Source organism: Mus pahari, chromosome 14 (genome assembly GCF_900095145.1).
Source record: "Mus pahari chromosome 14, PAHARI_EIJ_v1.1, whole genome shotgun sequence".
Lineage (NCBI taxonomy): Eukaryota > Metazoa > Chordata > Mammalia > Rodentia > Muridae > Mus > Mus pahari.
In genome coordinates, this window is record NC_034603.1 from 44,174,371 (window position 1) to 44,202,232 (window position 27,862).

Consider the following 27,862-nt stretch of genomic DNA (forward strand, 5'->3'; position numbering starts at 1 on the left):
AGCTAAGCTGGGACTCCTCCCAGCCCCCCCACCCCCAACACACACACATACACAGAAGCCCAGGAATAGCTCCTATGGCCCTCCTGTGGGACCAAGAATAGAGCAGCTGGTCTAGAGATCCTAGAATCCAAAGACCGATGCTGGCTTTCTTCTGAGCATTGGGCAGGTCCCAGGAGCAGGAGGTGGGGGTTGTGTGTCCACTAGGGAGCTGACAGAACACAAATGCCTCTTTCCTGTCCCTAGCATGCTGTGACAGAGGAAAGGAAGACAAACAGTCCCTTGCCAGCTCATCAGAGGGGTACTTGGCAGAGGTCTGAGTCCCTGCACGTGAGTGCCTTTTTCCAACATGTGGCAACACCCCCCCAGACAGCACCTGCACCTGTAGATGTTTCTGAGATCCTTCTTTTTATTTTTTTTTATATATTTAAGATTTATTTGTTTTTATTATATGTAAGTACACTGTAGCTGTCTTCAGACACTCCAGAAGAGGGCGTCAGATCTTGTTACGGATGGTTATGAGCCACCATGTGGTTGCTGGGATTTGAACTTCAGACCTTCGGAAGAGCAGTCAGGTGCTCTTACCCACTGAGCCATCTCACCAGCTCCTGAGATCCTTCTTAAAGCCATCCAATAGCTCTGACCTCATGAGCATGGGACCTCACTATATCTGGATGCTACCACAGCCCTGGGTGCCAGGAATTCTGGCCTTTGAGGAATCAGTTAGGTTGGCAGGCTCAGCAATCCCTGGTCCAAGGCCATCTAAATGTAGGGCACTAAGCCCAACTGGGCCAACTGGTCAACCTGTGTATAGGCTCAGAGATGCTGGAGGAAACCATAGTGTCCTGGCACCTACCTCATACAGTGCTCAGAGTTAAGATATGCCAGGTGCCAAAAACTTTCACAAGTTCCCCTGAACAAGGACTCCCACCTCTGGGTGCATGAATCCTGTGAGACAGCACGTTGTAGCGGCTCTACATCTGGGTGGGGCTAAAGAACATCAAATATTCAGAGTCAAGCTCAGTGGAAAGATGGGAGAAGTAGAGTTGAGAGACTATTTACATGGTCCCAGAGGTCAGGGTTTCTTACTCTAGGAGGTGGAAGCACAGGGCTGTGTGAATACAAAACCTACTTCTGCCCGCTAGTCTGACCATGCTCTTGCCCCACAGAGGTCTAGGAGAAAGATGTGTCAGGGGCCTCTAGTCCTTGGAGTGGGGGCTTTTGTTCTTTTGTCTACTGCGGAAGGAATACCACAGGGATGTGTTTGGGTCCATGGATGGCAGAGGCACACAATTCAAGTCCCTTCTCTTTGCTAATAAGGATTTAGGGAGGATGGCAGCAGGGTGGAGCAGCAGACAGCCACAGCCAGGGTGTTTCTAGTGCAGACGTTTTTAAAATCTTTTCTCCTTTCTCAGAAAGGGTCTTACTATATATAGCTAATTATGTAGCTCAGGCTAGACTCAAACATGTGTTGGTCTTACTGTCTCAGCCTTGAAGGCTAGTATTACATGCTTGTGCCACCACACACAGAGTTAAGGTCTTTTTTGACGTTCAGAGCCATAATAAATGAATGAGCCCAGGACACATGTGTATCTAATATCCAATATCCTTGAACCCTCAATGGCAGAAACAGTCAGTAAACGGCCAAATAAATGTCTTGGGATATACGTGTTATATACAAACCTCTGCTGGAAGTATCTGTCAATCTAAATGACCCTCTAGAGGAGACTAAGAGCTGCCCTGCTGGGCTAATCAAACTGACAACGGAACCCTCTTCTACTGTCCTCATAAGCTCTAAGAAACCCCAGACAAGTGGCCTCAAGATGTCCTGTATCTCATCCTCTCTCGGGTACCACCTCTGACCCTAGGCCAGCAGGGTGAGGTACTGGCCACCATAGGGCAGGTACATTTAGCAACATCAGCCTCCGTCTTGTCAAGAGAAGCTCTTCAAAAGCCCGGCCTTCTCAGGTCCACATAGCCATTCTCTGAGGCAGAGATAAAGGCCCAGAAGCTTGCCCTAGCTCCCTTGTCTCTTCGTTCAGCCTGCATCTCCACTTCTGGCCAGCATCTGGCCTGGTCTGAATGAGAAGCATCTTTGTCCTGAGTGCAGAGAAACAGTAAGAGTCTTGATTTCCTCACTAGACAAATGTCTCTGGCCTGGCTTTGCTTTGGGCCTCTTACTTTGCCTCTATGATTTCCACAAGGGGCCCTATTAAAACCTTTGGCTGTTCTAGGATTAGGAATGGAATTCTTCCTTCAATCCCTTCCCCCTCACAGGTTCAACCTAAGAATATAGACCCAGGCAGGATAGGAAGAAGGGTAAGCTCCTGAGCTTACTCTACTTGAATATGATTGGAGAAGGGGGAAAAAAAAAAGAAGAAAAGAAGGCAAATTGAAATGCAAGTTAAATACTGCACGCCCTGGCAGAACCCACAAAGCCAAATGCCACGTGTGTCCCCTGCTAAATGCTTGCACAACAAACCAACTGCCAAGCTGGGGCCTAGAATGAGGCTTCAGCCCCAGAACTGATTGCGAGGACAAAAGTAACCGATTCCAGCCCTGCCCCTAGGAAAGTCCCTGCACCTCCGCCTCTGCTCCTCCAGCAAACAGGTTTCACACCATTTCAAAAGCTCCGTTTTAACACCAGGACCTTTCTATGAGAACAGATGCTTCAGCCCCAGTGTGGGGTCCCAGATGAGTCACCCCTCCTCTGGCTTTTAATGGCTAGAGGGGAACAGGAAGGCCACAGATAGCTCAGCATGAATGACATCAAATCCTTAGGGCACAGTTAGTGAGTTAATAAGGTGCCCTCCCCGACCCCCCCCCCGCCAGACCAGGCAGAACCTGTCCCCCAGCCCACCTGAAGTCCTACCTAATCTCAGAACCCATAGCCTGGCAGTGAGCCATGGTGAAATAAGTAGGCTGCAGAAGGAAGGGAAGAACAGGCCTCGCCCCCACCCTCTGGCCTATGCAGTGAAGCAGGCTCAGGAGGGTGATGTCCCTCTGTCACCTACAGGGTCCATGACACTGACACACTTTATCACACAGCATGTGCTAGGGGACTGAATCACCAACTACAAAGCACAGCCCTGCAGCACAGCCACCCTGCAGTTGCATTGATGCCAACAGGCTCAGCAGTCCAGCACCTGGCTGGCCAGAGATCACATGAGATGCAGACACTGTTAGATACCGCTGAGAGCTAAGCCAGCCAGTGAGTTCCTACAGTGGTTCTGTTTTGTCAGCCACAAATGAAAGGAAAACTAAAGTGTGGGTTTCAAGGTTTAGAATTTTAACCCTACCTGCCTGGTACCCGGGGTGGCAGGTAGGCTGCAAAACTCTGGCTAGTTTTAGGTCGGGAACCTGCTATGGTACTTTCTTGCCAACCGTGAGGTTTGGGAATGATGTGTTCTGAGCTGGTGTCTGCTGGCCTCAGCAAGACCGAGGTGAGGGGATGGGGATGGCTCCAAGCTGCCTGCAACAAACAGCTGCCTCAGCATAGAGGGGCTCTGGTAGATGCTGGGGACAGTAGGGTTCTGCTTGCTTGGTCCTCAGGGAGACTGAAGGTGACACAGGGGCCCAGGCAGGACAGCTCAAGTTGCTTCCCTACCCAGCACTTTCCAGGACTGATGTCACCTCTACAGGGTCAACTATGCCTCACTGGCCAGAGATCAAACCAAACAGGAGCCAATGGGCCCAAGAGCACCCCTCTCGGCATGTGCTGACTGGCACAGATCTTAGCCAAGGGTCTAGCTCTGAGCTTTGGGAGACTTCTAAGTTCCATCAGACTCCATGTCAGTCACTAAGTTGAAGGATGACGAAGGCTCTGGCCAGCCAGGACCGCCACCGTGGAACAACTCAGGCGGTTGATCTGATCTGTGGCCTTATCAAGCACTTACTGTGTGCTAGGCACTGGGTCTGGCTTTTCCTTGGCTGCCTGATGCCAGGGCCTAAAGCCAGCTCCAAGGCAGTCTGCCCAGATGTAGGACAGTCAGTGTCCATCTCAGACTTTAATCCCAACTCAGGTCTGGGGCTGTAGGCAAGACCCTGTAGGCAGCTTGCCCTGGCATAGCTTGGTCAGGAACCCCCTGGCATGCTGTGTGAGTTGCTGGATGCCCAGTCGGCATCAGTCCAGCAGTTGTCTGGGTGGTCCCCAGACAGCCCCCAGACTTAGCACATTATTCCCTCTCCACCACAGTCCTTCCTGCCTGGTGGTAAAGATCCTTTCAGCTTACACACACACACACACACACACACACACACACACACACACACACACACACACAAAACCTTACACAGTAGAGCATGTTGAGATGCTCCTCAGCAAAGGGATAGAGAACTGATGTCCACAAAAGACGGCTGGGGCTAGCCTGTGCTGGGCTGTGGCGGACAATGAGATCCGGGGAGGCTGCCTATCTACTTCTATTTCTGCCAGTTTATATTCAGGAGGAAGCCAAGCGGAGTCTACTTGCACAGGAGACAAACCCCCCTCTGCTGAGCCAGGACAGATGCAGAAGAGGCATCCAGGGTTAGGGTGGGGGCTGCCACTCATCACTAAGTCCAAGCACTTAAAGCATACCCATAGTCCAACCTCTGTCTCGGGACTTCTAGGATCCAGCAGGAGCAGTAATGCAGAGGTAGACAGAGTGTCCCAGCAGCCCCTAGACCTCCCACAGCCAGCCGCTCAGCCCTCCACCATCCAACCTGCCCCTGCTAGCACCTTGTGGCGAAGCAGCTTACTGCGCACTCTGCCCCAGAGTCGGGCGCCAGTATTGGGCGTTCGCTTGCTCCCCGGCTCCTCCAGCTGATCCAGACAGCAGTGCTCCAGGGATTCGCACACTGCTTTCAGGCTGCAGTCCGGCTGAGGCAGGATGTCTGTCATGCCGGCGGCCAGCCTGCCGGGCCAGATCCAGGCAGAAAGGTGGAGACGCGCACAAGCGGCTCTGGAGAGAGCTGCTGTCTGCGCCCGCCCGAGTGCTTAGTCGGACTGTTAGTGGAGCAGTCCCAAAGCAGCGGGTGTGGGCCTCCGGTTTCTCCTCCCCTCCCTCTGCGTCCTCCTCCTCCTCCTCCTCCCCCCTCCCTGGAGACTGCAGCCGGGAAGCGGCAGAGTCTGAGGCACCACCAGGGCCCAGTGCCTTCCCGCAGGCAGCCTGCTGCCCTCTCCTATGAGCTGCAGATCCTGGGACACAGAGTGCGAACTGCGAGAGCACCACAGCCGGCTGCAGGCAGTGCGCACAACATTACCGCCCTACCGAAAGAAGTGACTCAAAAAAGGTCTCTGGAGCTGCCCCTCCAAAACCACGCAGGCCTGGGGTTTAACTCTTGGCATGCCAGGGCTTCTCCTCACCCACCCTCTACCTCTCCTTCTAGTCTCTCCTAAACAAAGTTTATCCGGAAGCTAAACACAAGCCAGTTACTTTTAACTCCTTCACCACCAGGCTGCTCCTGGCGCCTGGGTAGGTATCAAGGAAGTTTGAGACCAAGCCTGTGGAGACTTCCAGGGGCCACTGTTTTGGGTAAAAGCTGCCTCTGGCCACGAAGAGCTGCCCACCTCCCTTGCAAAGGACTGCTTTGGAGTTCCACTCCCCTACCCACTCAATTCCTGCTCTAAGGCAAGTTCCTCAGTCCCAACTTGGTGACAGGGCCAGCCACCCGTTTATTCTCCCAAGTCTCCAATGGCAAATGTACAGAATAAAGAGGCCATCTGCGGCTGCCCCAGCAGGTATTAAGGTCCCTGTGACCCTCACCGAGGGCTTTGTGAAAGCAAATGTGACTCTGGTCAAGGATGTCTGGCGGGGAGGTGCTCCTCCACTAACATGGAGGTGCTCCTCTGGTGCTGTTTGCAGCTACAGCCCTGGACATCTCACCAACAAAGACCTTTGCTACAAGGGGCAGAGGATGTCCAACAGCACAGGGGCAACTGCAGTACCTTGGAAGACAATTAGTAAGTGCTCGCTCGGAGTTTGTTGCTGTTCTTTGTTTCTGAGGCAGGGTCTCTTAATGTAGCACTGGCTACGCAGACCAGGCCAGCCTCAAACTCAGAGATCAACCTGCTTCAGTTTCCTGAGTGCTAGATAAACAGTGTGTGGCATCATGTCCAGCAAGCTCTTGTTGAACCAGTCCTGGCCCTCTGAATACCCCTGCTGGGTCTCAACCAGGGACAGTCCTTAAACTTTTCTGCTTCTGCCTTTGGCACCTTTCTGGCACCACACTGACTCTCTCCTTTCTCTGTGTAGACTAAAAAAAAAAAAAAAAAAAAAACATGCCTCCAACCATATGAAGAACAAACGCTCTCACTCCACATCTGGGGAAATGGAGTCACTAAAGTAGCCTCAGCTTAGTGTAGGAACTCTGCCCTCCTCACTTAGAAGGAATGATACTTGGAGTGCTATGGGTGACACTCTGAGTTCTACCTGGGCTAAGGCCTCAGGTTTCATGAAGAGGGACTGGCTAAGTGCCTGACCCTAGAGTAGGGGTTGAGGAATCAGATGAACCAAAAGCCAACGGTGACAAACTGCCAGCCTAGGGTAGGCAGGGAGGGAATGGAACGTAACTGCCAACAGGAAGCAGAAGAGCTTCTGTGGACCCACTATGTGGCATATGAGGACAGAAGTGTCCTCTCTCTGCCTTCAAGAAACCCAAGGTCATACCACCAGGACAGTGAGGATGGAGTGCTGTAGAAGTGGAGAGAAAGATCAATTTCAGCTGGAGGGAATGAGGGATGCTTTGTGGGATGAGGCACTATAAGCATGGGTAAAGCCACTCCATCCCTTCCACAGGTCCCTGCTTAGCTCAGCATCCCTTCACAAAAGGTGCAATGGCTGGTTGTGTAACTAGCTGAGGAGGCACCATCTGAACTGCTCACCTCATTCACCCAAGGCAGACACAGCTGGTATCTGGTGCTGGCTGGTTAACTTCAGAACAGCTGACATTGAATTCCTAAGGTTCTCTTCCCTCTAGATGGGTCACACGACACAGAGTACAGTCTGGGGACCGGTGTAAAGCTCCCCACCACTGGTGTGGGGGAGAAAGGGGACAGGATAAATCCTGTTCCCAAAGTCCTACACTTGTCTGTCTTAAGAACCCCAGGCTCAACACTCGGCTGGGTAAAGCAAGCTCAGATTGGATGAGCATTGGCCAGCTGGTCTCCATGGTGATCACAGTGCTTAGCAGATGGATGGTTGAGTTGGGAGCCTCTTCCCCGGAGACACTCAGCTTTCCTTTCCTCCTCGAGGATTGGAGCCTTCCTCTGGGGACAGCACAGACTTGCCCTCTCTTCTCCAAGCCTGACTCATTCCTTCCTGAAACCTGTGGCCTAGGAGCTGGGTAGAGGAAGAGCTTTGCAAGATGATGTCCTAGTAAGTCCCTCAAAAGCAGCAGTCTGAAGAGCGTGGTCTCAGCAGACAATCAGATGGTCCTCATCTCTGCTCTATCGAGGCAAGGCTCACACCAGCCTGGCCACCCAGGAAGTAATCACATCCCCTCCCACTGTGTCCTCCCTTTCCATTCAGCCACACCTGGCAGAGCCGCCTCTGAGGACACCCAGGGCCCCTGTGTCTGGATAAACAGAGCTTGGGTGGTAAGGCCTTCACACATGAACAGATGTCACTGCCTTCGGAATTAAAAACATCTCTGGTGGACGGTCACATTCTCCCTCATTCCTTCCCTTGGCTCTTGGCCAGAGCAAAGAGTAGCTGTCCCTAGGGGGAGGTGGATAGGACCCTGGCTATATGCAGAGAGGGGGACCCCTCTAATTGGCCCAGATGTGACTGAGGCAAAACTGGGTTAAGTGGTCGGCGGTGGGGCATTGCTGAGGGAAAAGAGGTCAACGGGGGATAATGCCCAGCCTGAAACACTGGCTGGGACTCCCACAGAGACGCAGGGTCTTCCGCAGCACTACCCTGCCCCTGCCCCGCCATGAACACAGGAGGAGGTTCTTTCTCAGAACCCCAGGCTGTCTCTCTAGGGTAACCTGTTTTCTCAGAACGACTCTCATCTCTCCCCGTCCCTGCCTGGAACTCCAACCCTTACTCAAGAGTGATGGGGGAAGGCTACCCCAAGGAGACTACTCTGAGAATCCCAGGTAAAGCACAGGACCCTGGGGGAATAAGGGTAAGGAAGGGAGCCCCTGAGTCTCAAGAGAGCAGCATGGCAGAGGCCCAAAGGAACAGACTTGGAAGGCAGATGCTGATGGAGGCAAGGCAGGCTGAGGTTACTGTACAGTAGAGGGTTGAAGACAAACACTGGCTCCAGAGAGGCCATGCCAGCAGGGGGGTGACATGGCACATCACAAGGGAAAAATGGGAAATGGGGTTGGGGAGACCAGGAGAGGGTCCTGGGCTCTCCACATGGATGGCTTTGCTGGTCCCCACGTTCCTGTGTGCTTTTATGTTGGTAGGTACCCATCTGTGCTGGATAGTTTTATGTCAACTTGACACAGGCTAAAGTCACTTGAGAAGAGAAGAGGGAATCTCAATTGAGAGAACGCCTCCATCAGATCCAGCTACAGGCAAGCCTGTAGAGCATTTTCTTAATTAGTGATTGATGGGGCAGGGCCCATCCCGTTCAGGGTAGTGCACCCTGGGCTGGTGGTCCTGGGTTCTATAAGAAAGCAGGCTGAGCAAGCTATGATGAGCAAGCCAGAAAGCAGCACCCCTCCATGGCCTCTGCACCAGCTCCTGCCTCCAGCTTCCTGCCCTGACTTCCTGCAATGAGGAACAGAGATTTGAAAGTGTAAGCTTTTCCTTCCCCAATTGTTTTTGGTCATGGTGTTTTATCACAGTGATAGTAACCCTAACTAAGACGCCATACTAGCTAAACACACAGGCTGATAGTCAGTGGTCTGTCCAGAGAGAAATCAAGGGGCTTTTCTAAGTTGTTTCTAAGGCTACCATCCACTAGTAAGTCCTTCCTGTCTTCTCTGTTCAGGCCTTCACTAGGCCCAGCAATGGTAACTCCTAGCTCAAAGTCAACAAGGAGCCAATAACAGCTAAGCCAAGAAGCTACCTTTTGGCTCATTTACTCATTCACCACTGAATAGATGCTGACTACATGCTGGGCAGAGGTCTTCTTAGAGCTCAAAGCAGAACTTAGCCTAACAGCAACCAGGCCACTCCCCAGTGGCTACCCCCTGCCCTGACTCAACAGAAGCAATCAGGGCACCTGAAGCAATCAGGGCACCTGCTCCCCTCCCAGGCTCCAAAGCTCCTCGAGAGCCTTTCTCATGCCTGACAAACAGCTGTGTAAGGGGTTATAGCAATTTCAGCTCTGGCACCTCAGTTCTTTGTTCCTAACAGGTATGCGTAGTTACAGATAGATGTCCAGGGTAAAAGGGTTGGGAGCAGGTTCCAGGATGGGTCCAAGTTTAAAACACACACTGTAGCTAAGATGAAAAACCTACCCAGCCCACCCAAGGTGGCATGCCCTCCTGCTGTCTCCTCAGAAGCCTGCACTGGTTCTTGGAGAGTGGATGGTCCAAAGCACTGATTCCCTGGCAGACCCTCTTCACCCTGCCTTACCACCTCAGGTGGCTGTTCCCAGGGTTCCCAGTGGCAGTCAGTGACAGGAGGTGCTGAAATAGTCTAAGAGCTTATGTTCTGTGGAAAGATTGGACGGACAGCATGTCCCTGGCAACTCCTTGTGTTTCTCACGGCACATTTGACCGTGGAAAGGGTGGAAAATCCGCTTGAGCCTCTGGGAACATTTTGGTCATTCAGAACTACTAAATCCACCCAGGGACGGGGTGGGAAAAACACCTATTCCATCCCTACATACCCATCTACCCTACCCTGACTTCAGGACAGGACACCAGCAGCAGCCAGGACAACCCCTCCCCACCCCCACCCCCGGGCCACTTGCCTGTTCCTTGTCAGTGGTAGAGGACTCCAGAGGTGTGCTTGGGACACATGGGGCCTCCCAGGCCACACCACAGTAGAGGATATCCTAGAACTAGAGCTGCAGACAGTTGTGTGTTACCACAGGGGCGTCGGGAACTGAGGGCTAAGAGCCCCTAACTGCGGAACTGTCTCCAGCCCACCAAATGAAATGTTATACTCCAGTCTTCCGACCACCCAGTCAGATTCAAAAAAAGCAAGCCGAGGAGTGGTGAGTCTGCTGAGACTGGACAGGGGACCCATGGCTCTGTCCTCTAGTCCTCAGCTATCTCAGGGCCATGCACATCCCTGCTGCAACTTCCCAAGCTCTACAGGCTGAACCAGAGGCCTTTGATCTCCTTTCCAGTGTCTATGGTCCAAAGTTGAGCAGTGACAACAGTTCTTAAGAGAAATGCAGTTTCCTTTGACAGCAGCCATTGGCCCTCAGTCCCCCTCAGGGTAGATGAGGTGGGGAATTTTGGAGATTAGGAACTTTTCTTCCCCTTCTTTTTGGACACAGAATCTCACTCTGTAGGTTCTGGTTAGCCTGGGACTCACTATGTACATCAGTCTGGCCTTGAAGTCACAGAGATCTGCCTGCCTCTGCCTCCCGAGCATTGGGATAACAGGTCGGCACTACCATGCCCTGCCTCGATTAGCAGCTTTTATTCTTAAGTAGACTATTTGATTCAGAACTCAACTCTTAGCTTCACTTTGGGAAAACGTTAAGTGCCTCTTACCTCCAGTGAGCTAACACTGAGCCCATCCATTCATGCAGACTGGTGTTTTCTAGGCCATCTCCAAACTCAAGTCACTGGGTCTGCCCCAAAGCTACTCAAGGTACGGGCAGGCTGCACATGGTGCGAGCATGCAACCAGGTATTTCATTTCCCAGCGTGAGGCCTAGCCCAATAGCTAGCGCAGTATCCACACTGTCATCGCCACTGAAGGCAGCAGACCCCACTCTATGGATACCCGGAATTGACACTCAAAGGCAGCCTCGGCTATAACTCAAGAGAATTCCGTGGAATTTGCCTGAGTCCTTTTCTTAAAGCTTTTGTAACAGATCAGAGTAGGCATCAGATTGACTACTTTGATTTCTAGGAAGGCAAAGCAGCAAGCCCCACCTGAAGGGCGGGCTCCTGATGTTCATCCAGGTCTGAGAAGACAAGCTGGGGGAGTTATCCAAGGTCAGCTGCTGGCATCAAACTGCCTTCTGCCTCTGAGGCTCTGAGGCTCGGGGCCCAGGAACCAGAGCTGAGAGAACAACACACCCCTCAGGGTTTATGAGGGTGTTCTCAGCGCCTAAAGGCAGCAGGTAGCAAGATGCTTTCTGGATTGGCTTCCCAGTGTGTCTCCTACCTTCAGAGTGGGCCTAGAGGAGAGCCATCGAGCCTGCTGCCAAGATGGAATTCCCAAATAGAGAGGAGCAGGGAGGAAGGGGGCTCCCATCTACGTCCTGTCAAATGCATCTTGTCTTTCCTGTTTCCAGGATACAGTGGTAGGGTCCAGGTTCCCCAAATCAGGAACACATGGGCAACAGAGGCAGCCTAGCTGAGGTTTGCACCCTCACAGGTCTGCCCTGTCCCCAAGACAAACGTGCTGCTATGCTACCTCCTTTCCATGCCTGGCCTCAGGACCTGCCTGGAGTGACAGGAGCCAAGTGTCATACGGTGGCACCCACCTTTAATCCTAGCACTCGGGAGGCAGAGGCAGGGATATCTTTGTGAGTTCAAGGCCAGCCTGGTCTACAAATCGAGTTCCAGGACAGCCAGGGCTGTTACACAGAAAAACCCTATTTTAAACAAACAAAAAACAAACAAACCAAAACAAAATAAAAACCCTGGATAAACAAGAAAAAGTATTAAAGACTCTGGCTGGGGAAGAGTCTGTAATAGCAGACATGAGCCCCTGGCAGGACAGGGGTCCCAGCCCCCTAGACCACTGGAGGAGGTGGTGTCTGAGACAATGGGCAAACCCTTAGCCTCCTCTCCCCAGGTGACTCTAGGACTGTAAGAAAAGCACACACATACCCATTTCCCCGGGGCAGCACTGAGAGCAGCGGACAGCAGGGCCACAAAACATGAACTTGGGGCAGACGTTCTTAGGCACCAAGCCCTGGACACTCATATCTGGCACAGGCTGGAGGTAAGGGGAGTCCATCTTTCAGAGGCCATGCCTATGTTCTAGAGCAGGGAGCAGCCAGAGGCTGTGATGTGTGCCAGGAAGAGACTTAAAGGGCTGGGGTAGTGGGATAAAAGGGAAAGAAGGGGCCAGGCAGTGGTGGTGGTGGGGGTGGTGCGCCTTTAATCCCAACGCTCGGAGGTGGAGGTAGGCAGATCTCTGTGAGTTCAAGGCCAGCCTGGTCTACAGAGGGAGTTCTCAGATGGCCAAGGCTAAACAGAGAAACCCTTGTCTTGAAAAACTAAAAAGCAAAAACAAAAAACAGGAGGGAAGGGCCACTGACCAAGCCCCCCCCCCCAACCCCTACCAACTTCCATTAGTTAAAAAACCATGCCCTCCACCAGGGAACAGGGACCTGGCTGTGGTCATCGAGTTTATAAACAAGGCCTAGTGGACAAACAGGACAGAGAGTGAAGGAGTTCAGAGAAGGACTATAGGTCACATGGGTCAATGTCCCAGAAGCAGGCTACCAGGGCAAGAACTGCCCACGGGGCCATTAGAGAGAGTTACTTAGGGACACAGGAGGGTAGGAGGCGGCTGGGGGAAGCCTTCACTCCTGTTCCAGCAGGCTCCCCACCCAGACTCCCTCTAAGCTCTCTCACTCTGCACAGTAATTGAGACCAGAAGCAGCTCTCCTGTAGCTGACAAAGGTCCCTTGTTCAGGGCTCCTCGCACGGTGCCCTGAGCCAACTGAGAGCAGCTCTAGGAGAAGAGCCCAGCTGCTCTGTGTGGGGCAGGGCCACCTCAGATCCTCCATCACAGCTCTGTCACCTCAAGACAACAGATCCTGATGTGGCACCCCAGCTCAAATGCGAAGGACACTTGCAGGTAGCACCCTCAGGAGGGGACTTCTTGACAAGGTATACCCAGAATTTCTGGAGTAGGGAGCTGAACCTGCCCTCTTAGAATAAAAGACCCTCCTCATCCCTCACGGGCTTTCACACTCAGTTCTCATCACAACCCAAATTACAAAAAAACTGAGCCTACAGAAGTTGGAGCAACTCAGCCCAGTCTCCCAGATAATGACCAGAAGGAGCAAGACGGAGCTCGGATCTGTCTGGCCTCAAAGCCCCTTCAAGGCAGGCCGAAGGAGCAAATCCTCTCATGGTTTCTTTACTACACTGTCAAGTCCCGCTCTCAGTGCTTGTCTTTACAGGGTGCCCAGCAGGCCGACAAATGCAGATAAAACAGGGAAACATGAACGGATGTGCAGGATGTGCACACGGAGCTCTGACCTGCTCCTCTGGGTAGATTCCATAACCTGCATCTTACAAGACGGCAGTGAGGGGTGGGGTAATTCCCACTTAGCTGATGAAGAAACCCAGGGGCCAAGAAGCCACAGAACCAGGAATTATTTCTCTGCCCCACAGCCCAGGGCTCTTCCCACAGTCTCAAGTTTCAGGGTACCACACTCAGTAACTGCCCAAGGGAGGATGGGGAGGAGGGCTGAGGGAAGAAAGGAAAGGAGCCAGGCGTGTTCCCTCCCTAGGGGGCGGATCAGAGGTGCTCCCTCCCTAGGGGGCGGATCAGAGGGGGCTTAACCACACCAAGCTCCTAGCTGTGACCCCGGGTCCCTGGGCTCTGCTGTTGTTTAGCAGCTGGAAGTAAAAAGCATACATGAAGTTTCAAAAGGAGACTTTGAAATCTCCAGCTCCAAAGACTAAGCTTAAAACTGTCAGAGTCTAAGGGTGGAGCAAATGCCAGTGTCCACAGATACAATATATCCAATAATAGTGGACTATTATTGAGCCCTTAAAAGGAAGGAAAGGGAAGAAAAGGAAAGGGATGTGCATGAACCCTGAAGGCCTTATGATAAGTAGTCAAATACAGAGGAGAATGGTGGTTGCCATGGAGGCAGGGGGAGGGGAGAAGGCAGTTAGTTTAATGGGTTTACAGCTGCCAGAGAAGGTAAAATGTTTCAAAGCCACACAGGGGTGATGGATACAAGAAAACCTGTGGATGGATTCCCCACAGGTTGTCCTCTGACCTATAGAGGTGTGCTGTGGCAAGAGCACTCCCTCCTACCCTTCTTTCCTCACAGAACAAATAAATAAGTGTAAAACAATACAGAGGGCTAAGTAGGGCACAGTGGCACATTCCTATAATCCTACACTCGGGTGACAGACGCAAGATGCAAGAGATCAGGAGTTCAAAGCCAGCCTTGGCTACACAGAGAATTTGAGGCCAGATTGGGTTACATGAGTTCCTGTATGGGGATGGGAGGGGGGTGTTTAAAAGTGTTTAAATACTGCCAGATTTGCCGATTTGGGCACTGAAGGTAGAGACTGGCCTTCGTGACTTCCTCCATTTATAAGAGCTCTGATCTCTTTAAATGGCCCAGTCATAAAATCACCCTGGCTTGCTTGCCTTTCCCCTTCAGACCCAGCTAGCTTTGACTGGTTGGACCCTGGGAATATGCTAATCAGACAACAGTTGGGGAGATCACATCTGGAGTCTGGAATGGTATAGTTAGAAATAGACCAGGATAAACACAGAGGAGTCCCCCTGGGAGCAGGGAACCAAAGCAAGCTAATGGAGGATGCTTCAGGCTGAGCTGGGCTATGGGCAAACCAGCAGGGAGAGGTAGATAGTGCGGTGGCTGTACAGAAAATCCACAAGGAATGACTCTGGGGGTCCGAAAAGAAAGGGATAATTCCGCAGCCTGCAAGAGGGATGGAACAAGCTGGTAGGGTATTTCAATGAATTTCAGTGGCAAAAGGCAGTGGCCTTGAAATCACACACTGTCTGCATTCTACCTGTACTGTCATTTACTTATCCGGCCAGCGGCCAATCAAAAGCTTCGCTGACTTTGGATGGAGGTCCCTGAACCACAGGCAACCTATGTGAAGGCAGGCCTGTCATTCACCCTTTGTGGTCTTGGTCTCTTTGTCCTCAAGATTGGATGGCCTTAGGCCCCGTAGGCCATCTTCTTTTGTTCACCCCTTCTCCTCCCTCCCACCTGCCTGGCTCACAGCCCCTCCTGTTCAGCACAAGCTGGATGCCTTAATTTCCTGGCCCACTCCCTACACATTCCTGCTCCTCTGAGCTCACATGAGGGTCCCTCCCCCAAACTCCTGAATCATTTCTGCTGACCCAGAGCCTTGCCCACTCGCTAAAGTAACAGACCCGTAAGAGAGCGATGACATGCCTGCTACTATATAAACTGATTAAAAGTACCTTAATAATGCGCTTTTAAAATGTATACCTAAAGACTATATACAGGCCTAAACCGGGGTTTATGATACAATGCCATGAAAATAGAGAAAATATACAAAACACACACTGTGATTAAGCCTACATAATAGTGTACATACCCAAGGGAGGGGGGGAAAAGGCACAGAATTACATAATAAAGGGCCCTGGGAAGCGATGGGAGGGCTGGTGACTGTCAAAGCTCTTCACAATGACTCTAATTTTTCAATACAAACAAACCCTGCTTTTAGAATTAAAAATCCAGCATGTTCAGATCCCCCAGCCTCACATCCTTCTTGAAGCCTCCCTACTTCCAGACACGTAACCTTCCCTGCTAGTGTCCACCCCATTCCCTACCCAGAGCAGTGGGGGCTGCAGAGCACCCTAGCAATGGGCTTTGGAGTTGGTGGCAGAGGCTAGCTAGCTCTGTATTAGGGTGCTGGTTCTCTTGGCTTCACATCTGGACCTGGGACAGGTTATCTGCACTCACTGCTTCTGTGTGCTTATCTTTGTGACCCTCCCTGCCCACAGGATACTGTGGAGCGTCCCTGCGGCCATAGCTGAGGGCTTCTGCAGTGCGGGGGGGGCTCTTACTCAGTGTCGTGCTAGCATCTTGTGCTGCTGTCCGGTAGCCTGTAGTGCAATACCAGCCCTTCAATCTGACAGGGTACCCTACACTTGTGGGTATTCACTGCAGAGGCACTGTAAACCCCACCCCAACCCCAAATTTATAACCTGCCTAGCTCTTTTCCATGCATTCTACATCTTTCTAGGCGCACTATGCAGAAATGTTTTGTGTCCAGAGGTGACACTACTCCAACCAATGGCAATCTGAGGCTCTTGTTATGCCAGACAGCAAGACATCACTCCAGCTCCGTCACTAGACCGTTAGCCACGCCAAGGCCTTTCACACCTGGGCTGCAAGACTTCTTGATGAAGAAGACATCATTGCCTAAGACAGAGAGACAGAGGACCACGGAGACAGCGTGCACACTGTCAGCAGAGGCACTCTGGGCTCAGTGTCCATCTGTGAAGCAGGACAAAGAGGTCACCTTCCATGCGGAGCTGTATCAGGGTCACATCAGACAGCACTTGCGTATGAGCTTCTAAGAGCACAAGCACTGGACACACACGGCAGTGGCCAGCGCTACCGTTTGTCTGCACTGACTGTAGCACAGAGCCCAGCCTCCAGTTTCTGATGCTCTCCTACACCATGGCTAAAGAGAGAAACCCATCACAGAAGCAAACGCCTAGAGCTCAGACTAGGGGTCCCGCCACTGATCCCAGGCTGGGCTGAGTGGAGGCATTTCCCTCCCTCCCCCCATCAAGCATTCCTTAGGTCCTACCTCCTCTCCCACCAAGCTCTCAGGAGCCACTGAAGGGAAGCAACCTGGGTTCCAGAATTAGGTGGAACTCTAGACACCTTAAACATGTGGCAGCTATGGGAACAGGCTGTCCTACAGCTCGGTGGGGCCTGGCCACGTGGGACTGTCCAGTGCAGACTATCCATCCAGCCTCGCTGTCTCTCTCAGTGGCTCTGAGGTAGCTATAGTGCAGGACTTTAAGAGCCACGATGCCCCCTCCCCAATGCCCAGGAGATGGTGAGGTGCATCCACAGCTCAGAGCCCGGGGTTGTGCTCAGGAGGCTGAGTGCTAGAGAACTTCAAAGGCCTCCTGAGGCCCTGGGCTCTGAGCTGCCCACTCATTGGCCTGGTCAGCTGGCAGCTGGGACGTTTGTGTTTCTTTTAATATCAACTCTCAGGCATTTAACATTCTTCGAAGCTAAAACCAGAAACATTTTCCTTAGCAGAATGTGCTTTCGGCTTTGCCAAACACAACCTGGCAGCCTCCCCTCCCCCGCGACCTACATCTGCTCCTGTCTCAAAGCGCCGATGATTTATGGTGTTTCCTCTGGGCCTGAGCAGCACTGTGAGGGCAGAGGGAGCTGGGCTGCCTGCCATCCAGGGGGAGACTCCTGGCCCTGGGATCTGAGTGGAGAGTGGCAGTGGGCCGCAGTGCTCACTGAGCTGGTTGCCCTGGTCACTCTTCTATTTCACAGTCATCGATGGCCCAGACAGCGTGGCAGCTTCTTACATCGCTTGGCTGTGTGGCTGCTAAGGCTGGCCAGGCCAGCCTGGAACTTGTCCCCTGCTTGTTGCTTGGGCCTTGCCCAAGGCTGTAGAGATGAGGGTTTTGCTACTTAAGAGGACATGTGACAGGGATTGGATTCAGAGAGCTTTCTGTCATTCTTATTTCTGAAACAATAAAGGGCTGGCATGTGGTTGCCTAGCAGCACTGTCTCCCTGGCGACAGCACCAAGGAGCAGGGTACAGGTCCCTCAGCATCAGGAAAGCTATGCCTAAGAACATGAGGCAGATGGCTGGGCCTCAACTGGAGGGTACCACCCCTCTATTCAGATACTGAACCCAAGACAGGTGGGGGATGGGCGATACCCACACACCTCCCGGTGGCACCAAGTAAAACACCAGAGAACAATCAACACTATCTTAAAAAAAAAACAAACCCACAGTGGTTATGACCCTTAGAGGACCCAGGATTTGTTTCTAGCACCCACATGGCAGCTCACAACCATACTTAACTCTAATTCCAGGGGATACAATACCCTCCTCTGGTTCTGCCCAGCACCAGTCACACATGCAGTGAAGACACATGCATGCAGGCAAAATCCCCATAATCATGAAATAAAACAAGTATTAAAAAAGAGTAACACACGGGGCTGGAGAGATGGCTCAGCGGTTGAGAGCACTGACTGCTCTTCCTGGGGTCCTGAGGTCGATTCCCAGCAGCCCCGTGGTGGCTCACAACCATCTGTAGTGGGGTCTGATGCCCTCTTCTGGAGTATGTCTGAGGACAGCTACAGTGTACTCATATAAATAAAAAATTAAAAAAAAAAATCTTTAAAAATAAAAAAAAAGAGTGACACTCCCTGCCCAGGACGAATTTGGTATACCTGTTGGGGTCAAGAGTTAAGAAAGCCAGAGCACCCGTGCCTGTCACCCAGCCTTGTCACTTATCTCCCTTAAGTCCACCGTCACAGAATCTGTGCACACTGTGTCTTAAGGGTGAGGCCTCACAAGGCGCCAAGCAGCAGTGTGAATGGCTCCATGCTAAACATTATCCCTCAAGCTTTCTGGAGAAGATAAATAGATAGCAGCCTTCTTCAAAACTGGCACAAAGCCTCAGAGATACAAGTGCACAGACCCTTGCCCTCACTCCCATCTTCTGGACACCAAGAAGCACTGAAACACGTGCACTCACTGAGGTTGACGCTGTTGACATCCTCTCCCTCCCCTCCCCACCGACAAGGCAGTGACTCCCATCACAGCTGAGGACAGTACAGGAACCTGGAGGCCGGCAGCTCCAAGAATGGCAACCACTGGGGAACAAGTGACTCCCCTCTGTCTCGCATCCATAGCAGACACGGCTCATTACAAGCATCTGTAACTCTTCCTGCTTATGACAGCCACGGGATGCTTCCCAACATAGCATCACACAGAAAACCACCAACAGACTGAAAGTTACTATGACAACAGAGGCAGAAACACGGTGGTCTACCTGGGCCAGGTATGGTCGCCAGGGGACCCAGGATCTCTGGGCAGTTGGGTCACAGCAAGGAGCCAACTTTGGGGAACTTGTCTTAGCTTTGAGCCAAAGTCAGAGAAGACCAAACAAGGAATGGGAAGGGCTCCTTAACTGTACAACCCTGGCCTACAGCTCCAGGTCTTGCTCTGCTTCCTTACCTGGATCTGCCCCTTGCCCATGATCTTGTCCACAATCTCATTGTTGTCTTTGTTGACCTTGGTCTTGTCGTAACACTTCTCGTAACACAGGATCCTCAGGGACTGTGAACCCTCCAGCTCAATCTCAAACTCCTGGTGACAGACGGGAAGGAACAAAGGCCCTGAGCTTCTAAAGGGGGGACTTGTGGCTTTCCAACACCCCAGCAAGTGTGGGTGTTGGCTTTGCAAGGCTGGGGTGGGCAGATCCCAGGAGGGCCACATCACAAGACAAAGAGGGGCACTGGTACTTTCTGGAGTGAGGCCTATATGTGACTGGTGGAGTGGGGTTGGGGACCTTAACTGAAACCCCAGGATTCATCGACCTAAACACTGGTGTGCAGGCAGACGACTAGTGGGAGTGAAGGATTAGGGAGATCCAGCTGGTCCAGCCAGTGATGTAGTCACCCTCTGCAGAGCAAACTGGGACAAGAGCCTTCTCTACTTACCTCATCCCACTTGGGCTCTGTCGTGTCCCGAAACACCCTGGTTTTGGCTTTGCTGACAAAATAGCCAAAGGAATCCACCTCCAGAGTACAGTAGAGATCTGTAGGGGGAAGGAAAGACATTCCAAGTGAGGCCTGCACAGGGGCCCGGACGCAGGGAGTGGGCAAGGGCTCAGGAAGGAAGAGGCAGAGGCTCTGAGGGGCAGAATCTGAGCTTCAGCATTAAGTGTACATGGGTCCTATGGCATCTCTATTGACTACGCACCTGGGAAAATCCCTGGGGCCTCAGCTTCCTGTGTACAAAGCAGAAATTAGTGACCACAGGGAGCTGCCACAAGGCCAGCGCAGGTAATGAGGTGGCAAAGGCCCTGAACATGCCTCGGCACTGGCCACTCTGCGTTCCCTCTGGGTGTACTGTTGGTGTTCTGTAAATTCAGTGTCACACAGCCCTTTCGAGCTCCTAACCATCCAGGGACAAAGGAGGCCCGCTTCCCGTCTCTGAAGTGCTCACTGCAGGAGAGGCAAACCATGAGTGGCACAATAGCGTGGCAGGCGCCATGACCCTGAATATGATGGGGACACCAAGTGGAGGCCTGTTCACTCCGGAAGCAATGCTGACTGAATGGCTGTTGAGGGGCCAATAGCATGAACATGGTATCAAGGGGCCAGAGACAGGAGCCCTGAGTTTCTGAGCCTGTGTGTTATATTATTTCGCATCTCTGTGACTCAGTTTCCTCATCTGGCAAGCAGTTAGGAACTATAAATTCACTGGACAAGAAATAGAATAACAAGTTTAATTGAGGGCTGGAGAGATGGCTCAGCGGTTAAGAGCACCGATTGCTCTTCCAGAGGTCCTGAGTTCAATTCCCAGCAACCACATGGTGGCTCACAACTATCTGTAATGGGATCCGATGCCCTCTTCTGGTGCGTCTGAAGACAACTACAGTGTACTCATATACATAAAATAAATAAATATTAAAAAATAAGTTTAAGCCGGGCGTGGTGGCGCATGCCTTTAAACCCAGCACTCGGGAGGCAGAGGCAGGTGGATTTCTGAGTTCAAGGCCAGCCTGGTCTACAAAGTGAGTTCCAGGACAGCCAGGGCTACACAGAGAAACCCTGTCTCAAAAAAACAAACAAACAAACAAATAAATAAATAAATAAAAATAAGTTTAGGGCTGTGAGATGGCTCAGCAGGTAAGAGCACTGACTGCTCCTCTGAAGGTCCTGAGTTCAAATCCCAGCAACCACATGGTGGCTCACAACCATCCGTAATGAGATCTGATACCTTCTTCTGGTGCATCTGAAGACAGCTACAGTGTACTTAGATATAATAATAAATCTTTAAAAAAAAAAAAGGATCCGTCCCCAGTACCCCATGCGTTGCATACATACACAATAATATTTAAGCCCACTTTTAGGTCAATAAAAACAAATGTGATTGTCATAAATTTTTTTTTGAGGCATGCTAGTGTATTCCTTTAATTCCAGCACTCAGAGTAGAGGTAGGCAGATCTCTGTGAGTTTGAAGCCAGCCTGGTCTACAAAGGAAATTCTAGGACAACCAGGGCTACATTGAGAGACTCAATTTTCTCAAACAGAATTTTTTTTTAAAAAGAGAGATGTTTTAGACTTATTTTATGTGTGTGAGTGTTTTGACTGCATGTGTGTCTGTGCACCCAGTGCTTGTGGAGAGCAGAAGAGAATGTTGGATCCCTCGAACTGGTGAAAGATGGTTGTGACCACCATGTAGGTGTTGGGAACTAAACTCCAGGCCCATGACTGCCTTCTATAGAGAAGGAAGCTGAGTCTCAGGTTAGAAAGCTTGCCCAGGATCACAGAGTAATCACAAGACGAGAGTCTGAGTTCTGGTGTCTGTAGATCTAAAAGGAAAGGCTTGGAGGAGACAAATGGCGATGGGGACTTCCCTGTCGAGAAGAGTTGGCCTCCAGCTTCCGAGGGCAAGTCTCACAACTCAGGCACATTGGCAGGGCCCCAGCATGGGGAGATCAGAGCTGAGCAGTTGAGGAAAGAGTGTCCTGCATAGTGGAACCTCAGGGACTTGCTATGAAAGATGGACAGTGGCCACACAACTTCTTCCTGGGGCCGAGGAGGCACTTACTGGCTGACTGTTTAAAGCCCTTGGCAGAGTGGACGATGACATGAAGGAAGCCGTACAGTCCTGGAGACTCATCGTCTGCAAGAGAGCAAGAGGAGGCTAAAGGTGTTGGAGACTCACCAGCTCTTCCACTCTGAGCTGATGGGAAGGCAGACAGGGGACTGTGGTCCACAGCACCACCTGCTGGCCAGCGGGACACAAGTCCAATGCTCACTGTTTTCCCACAGCTCTAGGTAAGGTGTCTTTTCTGCCCGGACTGGGAGCTAGAACAAATGTCTTAGGCCGGGCATTTAATTATCTTCCTCTCTCTGATCATGGCTTACCCCAAGGCTGCCCTCCTCTACCTAATCCTTCAAAATGAAAACGGACTAATTTGAGTCATTTTGATTGGTGGCACATGCTGTAATCCCAGCACTATCAAGATGGCAGAGAAAGGAAGATTAGGAGGGCCCAGAGCAGATGCCATTCCACACCAGGGGAGCCAACCCTGGCCAATCTCTAGCTTCACCTCAGCTCTCCAGCTCAGAAGCCTTCTGCAGGCCCCTGGAATCATGGCACCACTGCCAAACTCCCTCGCTTGGCATTTAAAGCCTACCAAATGTACTTCCTGAAACCCCTGGCCTGATTTCTCATATCCCTCTCTAGTCTATCTAATGTCTCATCCTTCCCTGGCAAATCCTTGCCCCATCCTGCAGCCGCCTTCTGTTCTGGTGGGGTGAGTTCCAGCATCATCTCCAGGATGTAGAGTTTTCACTCAAACTGGATGGGGGCAAAGAAAACCTGAGCCCTGGAGAGAGTATGTCCCATTAACAATCTGTATATCTGGCAAGAGGACAGTTTCAGCCACGTTGGGCAGTGAGATCAGCCACCAGCAGCCATGCCTAGCCTCTTCGGTCTCCGTAGAAGACCCCTGGGAATTCCCTGGGAACCTGGACCTGCTGGCTGAGCAGCCTGGAGTTCCAGATCTTACCATCTTTATTGCTGGTGACAGGAATGTTGTGCACAGTCCTAAGCTTGAAACAGGATCCCGTGAGCACCTGGAGCTCCACAGAGCTCAGGACAAAGGCCTGGAGATCTGTGGGAGAAGCCAAGAGGAGAGAGAGAGAGAGCTTCACTATAGGTCCACGAGAACCTACTGGTATCCTTGCAGATGCTTCAGGAAGTCAGCTTAGTTTCTAGAGTTGGAGTTGGTGCTTTGGACGAAGGGGAAGTCCTGCAGGCATTCACATGAGCACAGCTGTGGGTGTCGTCAGAGGTAAGAGCTATATGCAAAGAGGCTCATGGGTGTGAGTGGGAAGCAAGGGGAGGGAGGATACTCAGCCCAGGACCCTAGATGGCCCGTCATGAATTCACTGTAACACCCCAAGAGTGCCACCTCCCTAGCATCTTAAGGAGACTCTGAAGGCTAAAGAGAGCCACTGGAGGTAACAAGCTTGGAAAGACACAAGGCCCTTGACGCCAAGGACACCTTCAGAGCAGTATGGAACCAGGCAGGACTTTACCCTTCTTCTGTAGCTTCTGAATGGCTTCTCTCCACTCCGACCTCTCATAGTCAGAAGACAGAAGAAACAGGTAACTCTGGAGGGAGGATCGAGAGTTCAGCGCAGTGGCCACAGCTGGAAAGGTGCACCCTCACCCTCTAGGTGCCCCATCAAAGCCCAATCAGGCCCTCTGAAACTGAAGGAGGGGGCAGTGCCAATGGTGGCCAGCAGAGGGCAGTAGCTTACTGCAGCTGGGAGAGCATATCCAGGACTGGATCTGAGGACTGGGAAGTGGGGTTTCCAGCCCCTGCCCCTGATTCCCATGGGTCAGCGCCAGAAGCCACCAGAAGCCACGGGGAGTGGGCAACCTCATGCTAAGGGAACAGGTGGCCCTCCATCCCTCTCTCTCTTCCTGACCTTTCCATTCCGATTGTGTATCCGGAATGGGATTGTCGGGGAATTGAGCAGCAGTAAGAACTCATTCTCAAACATCTTCTTTTTGAGGCGCTCAATGGCTCGGCTCTGTCCCTTGTTGGCTTTCTGCAGGAGATGAGACATGGGTGTTTTCCCTCATACGAAGTTCATATCTCACTCAGCTGTGCTAAGCACAGCGCTCTCCTGTGTGCTAATCAGGTTCTCATTTGCTATAGTTCATGAGGTATTGGTATCTAGGGCCTAGGTTTGCACCTCCCAAGAGCCAGCTAATTCCTAACTAACCCTCCTGCGAGCATACCATTCATATGTAACTAACCCAAGGCCCCAGCCCGGACCCCCCTCTATAGACACCCATGGCAGGCCAGACAATTAGACCACCCCACCCCCAGAGCCCAACCCCCCAACAGTATGGGAACTACCCCAGTCCTACACACTTCCTCTGTCTGCTTCACCATAGAAACCCCAATGACCCGACAAGTCCTGAGGCTTTCAGGCGGCCATGGGTAAGGTAGTAAGGCTTCCCCATCATGCAATCACCTCTACTAGAAACTGTCAGACACCATTCAGCACAAAGCCCCAGCTATTATTGGTCTGACTGCAGAGCCTCAGAGCCTGGGCTGTGGTCCCATATGCTTACCAAGCTTGCCCTGCTCACTGCCCCACACCGCACAAGGAGCTTCCTCCAACTTTCCAACTTTCTAGTTCATTAAGGAAGCTTCCTATGCGTCAAACCCCAGCGTCACTGAATCCCCCGCGCTCTTTAATTTGGATTAGTCTTGTCTTCTCCCCTTCACGGATGTGTGTGATGTGCATGTATGCATTCATATGTGTGTGAGCACTCATGTGTAAGCCCAAAGATGATAATGGAATCTTCCTTGATCCCTCTTCCACCTTATTTTTTGAGGTAGGGTCTCCCAATCAAACCTAGAGCTCACTGACGGGGCTAGTCTCAATAGCCTGCTTGGTCTGGGGTTCCAAGTGCTAGAATGACAGGGTGGCCACCCAGGCAGTGTTCACATGGGTCCTTTTTATCTGACCTGTGGTTTCTAACTTGCATGGTAAGCACTTTAACCACGCAGCCATCTCCCCAGCCCTTAACTTGTGAGTCTGGCAAAACTCTAACAAACCTCACAGCCAGCTCTGTGGCAGTGGCTCCCACATCCTGTTGGAAGAACCTAACAGGTTTCTCAGAGGCAGCTCTAACTGAATGCACACAGCTGCAGAGACTCGGGGAAATAATGTGGACCGTAAACTCCGCTTCCTAAAGGGAACGAACCAGGAAAAATCCAAATACCCAAGTACATGTTCGGGAGTTGAGCAGAATATAGCTGCTAAAGGTGATCTGCCAATCCAGAACTCTAGGTGTAGTTCTGTGAGAAGCTTAAAAAGTACCAGAACAGGACATGTGCTCTGGTTTTACACACACACACACACACACACACACACACACACACACACACACACACACACGCTCGCGCACTTCAAGTTGTTAACCATGTAAGGTGGCTGATAATCACTCTTACACTGTCTACTACCACTGTAAGCATCTATTACATTGATGACTAGATAAAATGAGTTTTAAACGTTATCAGTGTGGCCAGCAAGGTGGCTCAGGGGGTAAACTGAGGGAGTCGGTTGTTCCTCTTCCATCGTGTGGGCCTGGGGTCTGAACCCAGGTCCTCGGGTTTGGTGGCAAGTGCTTTTACCCACAGTGACACCTCACCTTCCCCAAGTCAGTGCTTTTGAACACACAGATGTAAGGCTATACATCCTCATCAGTGCTTGGCCTCATCCCATGAGTTTGGAGCTGCAGTACTTTTCACCTTCCTTCCTTTCTTTTTTCAAGACAGGGTTTCTCTGTGTAGCCCTGGCTGTCCTGGAACTCACTCTGTAGACCAGGCTGGCCTCGAACTCAGAAATCTGCCTGCCTCTGCCTCCCAAGTGCTGGGATTAAAGGTGTATTTTTCATTTCTTATGCACTTTCTAAATAGCCTTTTGTTTCTATTTTGAGTTCCCCTCCTTAAAATACTAACTTTCTAGTGTACTTTGTATAATTTTTCTACAGTGAAGTCTGTGACTATGACCCAAAGGCTATCACGTTTTTAAAAAGGTTCACTTTGTGGGCCAACATAGAACTCTCTGTGAATGGTGTGTGTAACAAGAATCTGGTTTCCTTCTTAGCACGTGCTTTGGCCAGCTGCTGTACCTGGGTCCCCTCTCCCTGCTTAGCCCCCTTTAGAGGTGTCAGCTTCTCACGAGGCCTCCTGTGTGTGCTTTTTCTCAAGAGAGCCCCTCTCATTCCTCCTCTCTTGCTTCCCCTTTCTACAGTGTGCAACACACACCGTTACTGAGGAAACACTCCATATTTAATGTCCTCGGCCCTCCCTCAGCACTTACACAAGCTCCCTCCCCTATCACACCTGTAAGCCTGCAGCGCCCCTCCCTCCACCTCCCTTAGGACACCCAGTTCAAAACAACCCCGGGCCATGGCTTACCTCCTTCTGGATCTCACTCTTGAGGGCAGAGATCTTCATTTTCATGTCCTCTAGCTCGTGGTCCGGGAAGGGGTGCACCTGGGGACTGGCCTCTGACTCCTCAGGGGATGGGAACACTAAGTCAGCCAGGGGGATGTACCACTTACAGTCATACTGCTGATGCTTTCTGTAAGCAAGCATGGGAGATGTGAGCTAGGCAGAGTAGCCTCTTCAGTGCAGAACTGCTCGCCCAGAGCAAAAAACTACCCATGAAGAGATCTGCTGAGATGCATGGGAGGCAGGAACACTCCCTACTCTTGAGGAACTTTAGGCACACACTTGTGGAAGGAACACCGAGAACCAGATCTTGGTCGGCCAGCAGTGAAGCCCAGTCTTTCACCCCAGTGCGACTGGTGCTTTTAAACATCCCAAGTCACTGTGAATCAAGCCTGAAGCCTTCCTGGCCGAGCTCAGGTTTTCCTATCTCTTGCCTCACTCCCTGCCATCTCTGCTAGTCTATCCACAGGGAAGCTCCCGATCGTTGTCCTTTAGAGTAGAGACGGGCTATAGATTCGATTCTGAAAGCCAGTTCCAATCCATAGGAACACACAAAGCCCTGGGCTGAGAGTCACAGAACTACACCCAAGCTGGGTCTGGTGGCACGTGACTTTAATCCCAGCATTCAGAGGCAGAGGTAGAGGCACGTGGATTTCTATAAATTCAAGGCTGGCCAGGGAGCCCCACATCTTGTTAGCCATGCTGCAGACCACGCCCCTCAGTCCTTCCCTTCCCAGCAGGCACTGGGGACTCCTCAGTGCAGCACAGAAGCACACTCCCAGTACACAGCTTTCTATTGGCACCGCTGTGGTAGTTCCTGGGAGTCATGTCCTCAACTGAAGAAGCCCACAGTGACCGCCTCTCTTCTTCCAATTCCTCTGAGTATTAGATTTGTTCCCAGTTCTGGTCCCTTATGTTATTCTAGGAACAAAGATCTCCCTTATTGTACGAGGCAACATGTTTAGCACATAATAGGTTATACATGACAGAGTGTATCCACTCTACCGAAAAGAAGTTGTAAGTAGTCATGTGACCTTGGGCAACTTACTTGCCTTCTCTTTAGCTTCTGACTTTGAAATAGGGAAAATAACAACCACTTTGTGAAAGTGATAGAAGATTAAAAATAATATATTTGAAACACTTGTCATGGCACCTGGAGTGGTAGATCTCAACAAACGGCAGCAGATGTAATGAATACCCATGGAACTGCAGTTAACCAAAACTTTGTCTAGTAAGGAGAGAATACTTGAGCAAATTATGGCATGTCCACTTAATATCATGCAGAAAAGTAAAGTGGTGTTTGGAAGGACTCAGCAGTGGTAAGAAAACGTTTACGGCATGGAACAGAAAAAGCCCAAGCTGGATGAAGTGGTGGCACATACCTACGATCAACCAGCACCCAGGAGGCAGAGGCAGGAAGATCTCTGAATTCAAGGCTAGCCTGGTCTACATAGGGTGTTCCAGAACAGCCAGGGCTACACAGTGAGATCTGTCTAATAAATAATAATCATGTAAGTGTAAAAAACAAAAAGCAGTGCCCCAAATCAGGCACTCTATTAGTACAACTATAAGAAAAAAAAAACACAAAACCATTAAAAAATGGGAAAGAAATATAGTTGCAGAAGACTTATGCTTATGTTCAGGGAGGTTATTTTTTCCTGTAATATATTACAACAATAATAATAGCAGCATGATTTCTTTTTAGAAAAGGCTACAGAGAAAAACTGAATTGCATATATGTGTGTATGGTTTCAAACTGTAACCCTGCAAGCCTTACACGTGCTACGATCTTACCGTGTTAGCCTCCCTACA

General features: G+C 51.2%; 1 protein-coding gene across 5 annotated transcripts in view; it reads right to left on the minus strand.

Moving 5' to 3' along the window:
• The window catches only part of Abr (ABR activator of RhoGEF and GTPase), a 142,398-nt gene that overhangs the window by 15,592 nt on the left and 98,944 nt on the right, over positions 1-27,862 (minus strand). For 4 of the 5 annotated variants that reach the window (XM_021213613.2, XM_021213612.1, XM_021213614.2 and 1 more), the window contains 7 exons: positions 26,015-26,180; positions 23,502-23,624; positions 23,106-23,181; positions 22,574-22,678; positions 21,607-21,681; positions 19,488-19,585; positions 19,003-19,134 (listed from right to left, as the gene is read on the minus strand). In XM_021213613.2, the coding sequence (XP_021069272.1) occupies positions 19,003-19,134; positions 19,488-19,585; positions 21,607-21,681; positions 22,574-22,678; positions 23,106-23,181; positions 23,502-23,624; positions 26,015-26,180 (775 nt within the window). Of the gene's footprint in view, positions 1-4,714; positions 5,072-19,002; positions 19,135-19,487; positions 19,586-21,606; positions 21,682-22,573; positions 22,679-23,105; positions 23,182-23,501; positions 23,625-26,014; positions 26,181-27,862 lie in introns of those variants that run through there. The other variant, XM_021213617.2, reaches the window with a different exon arrangement.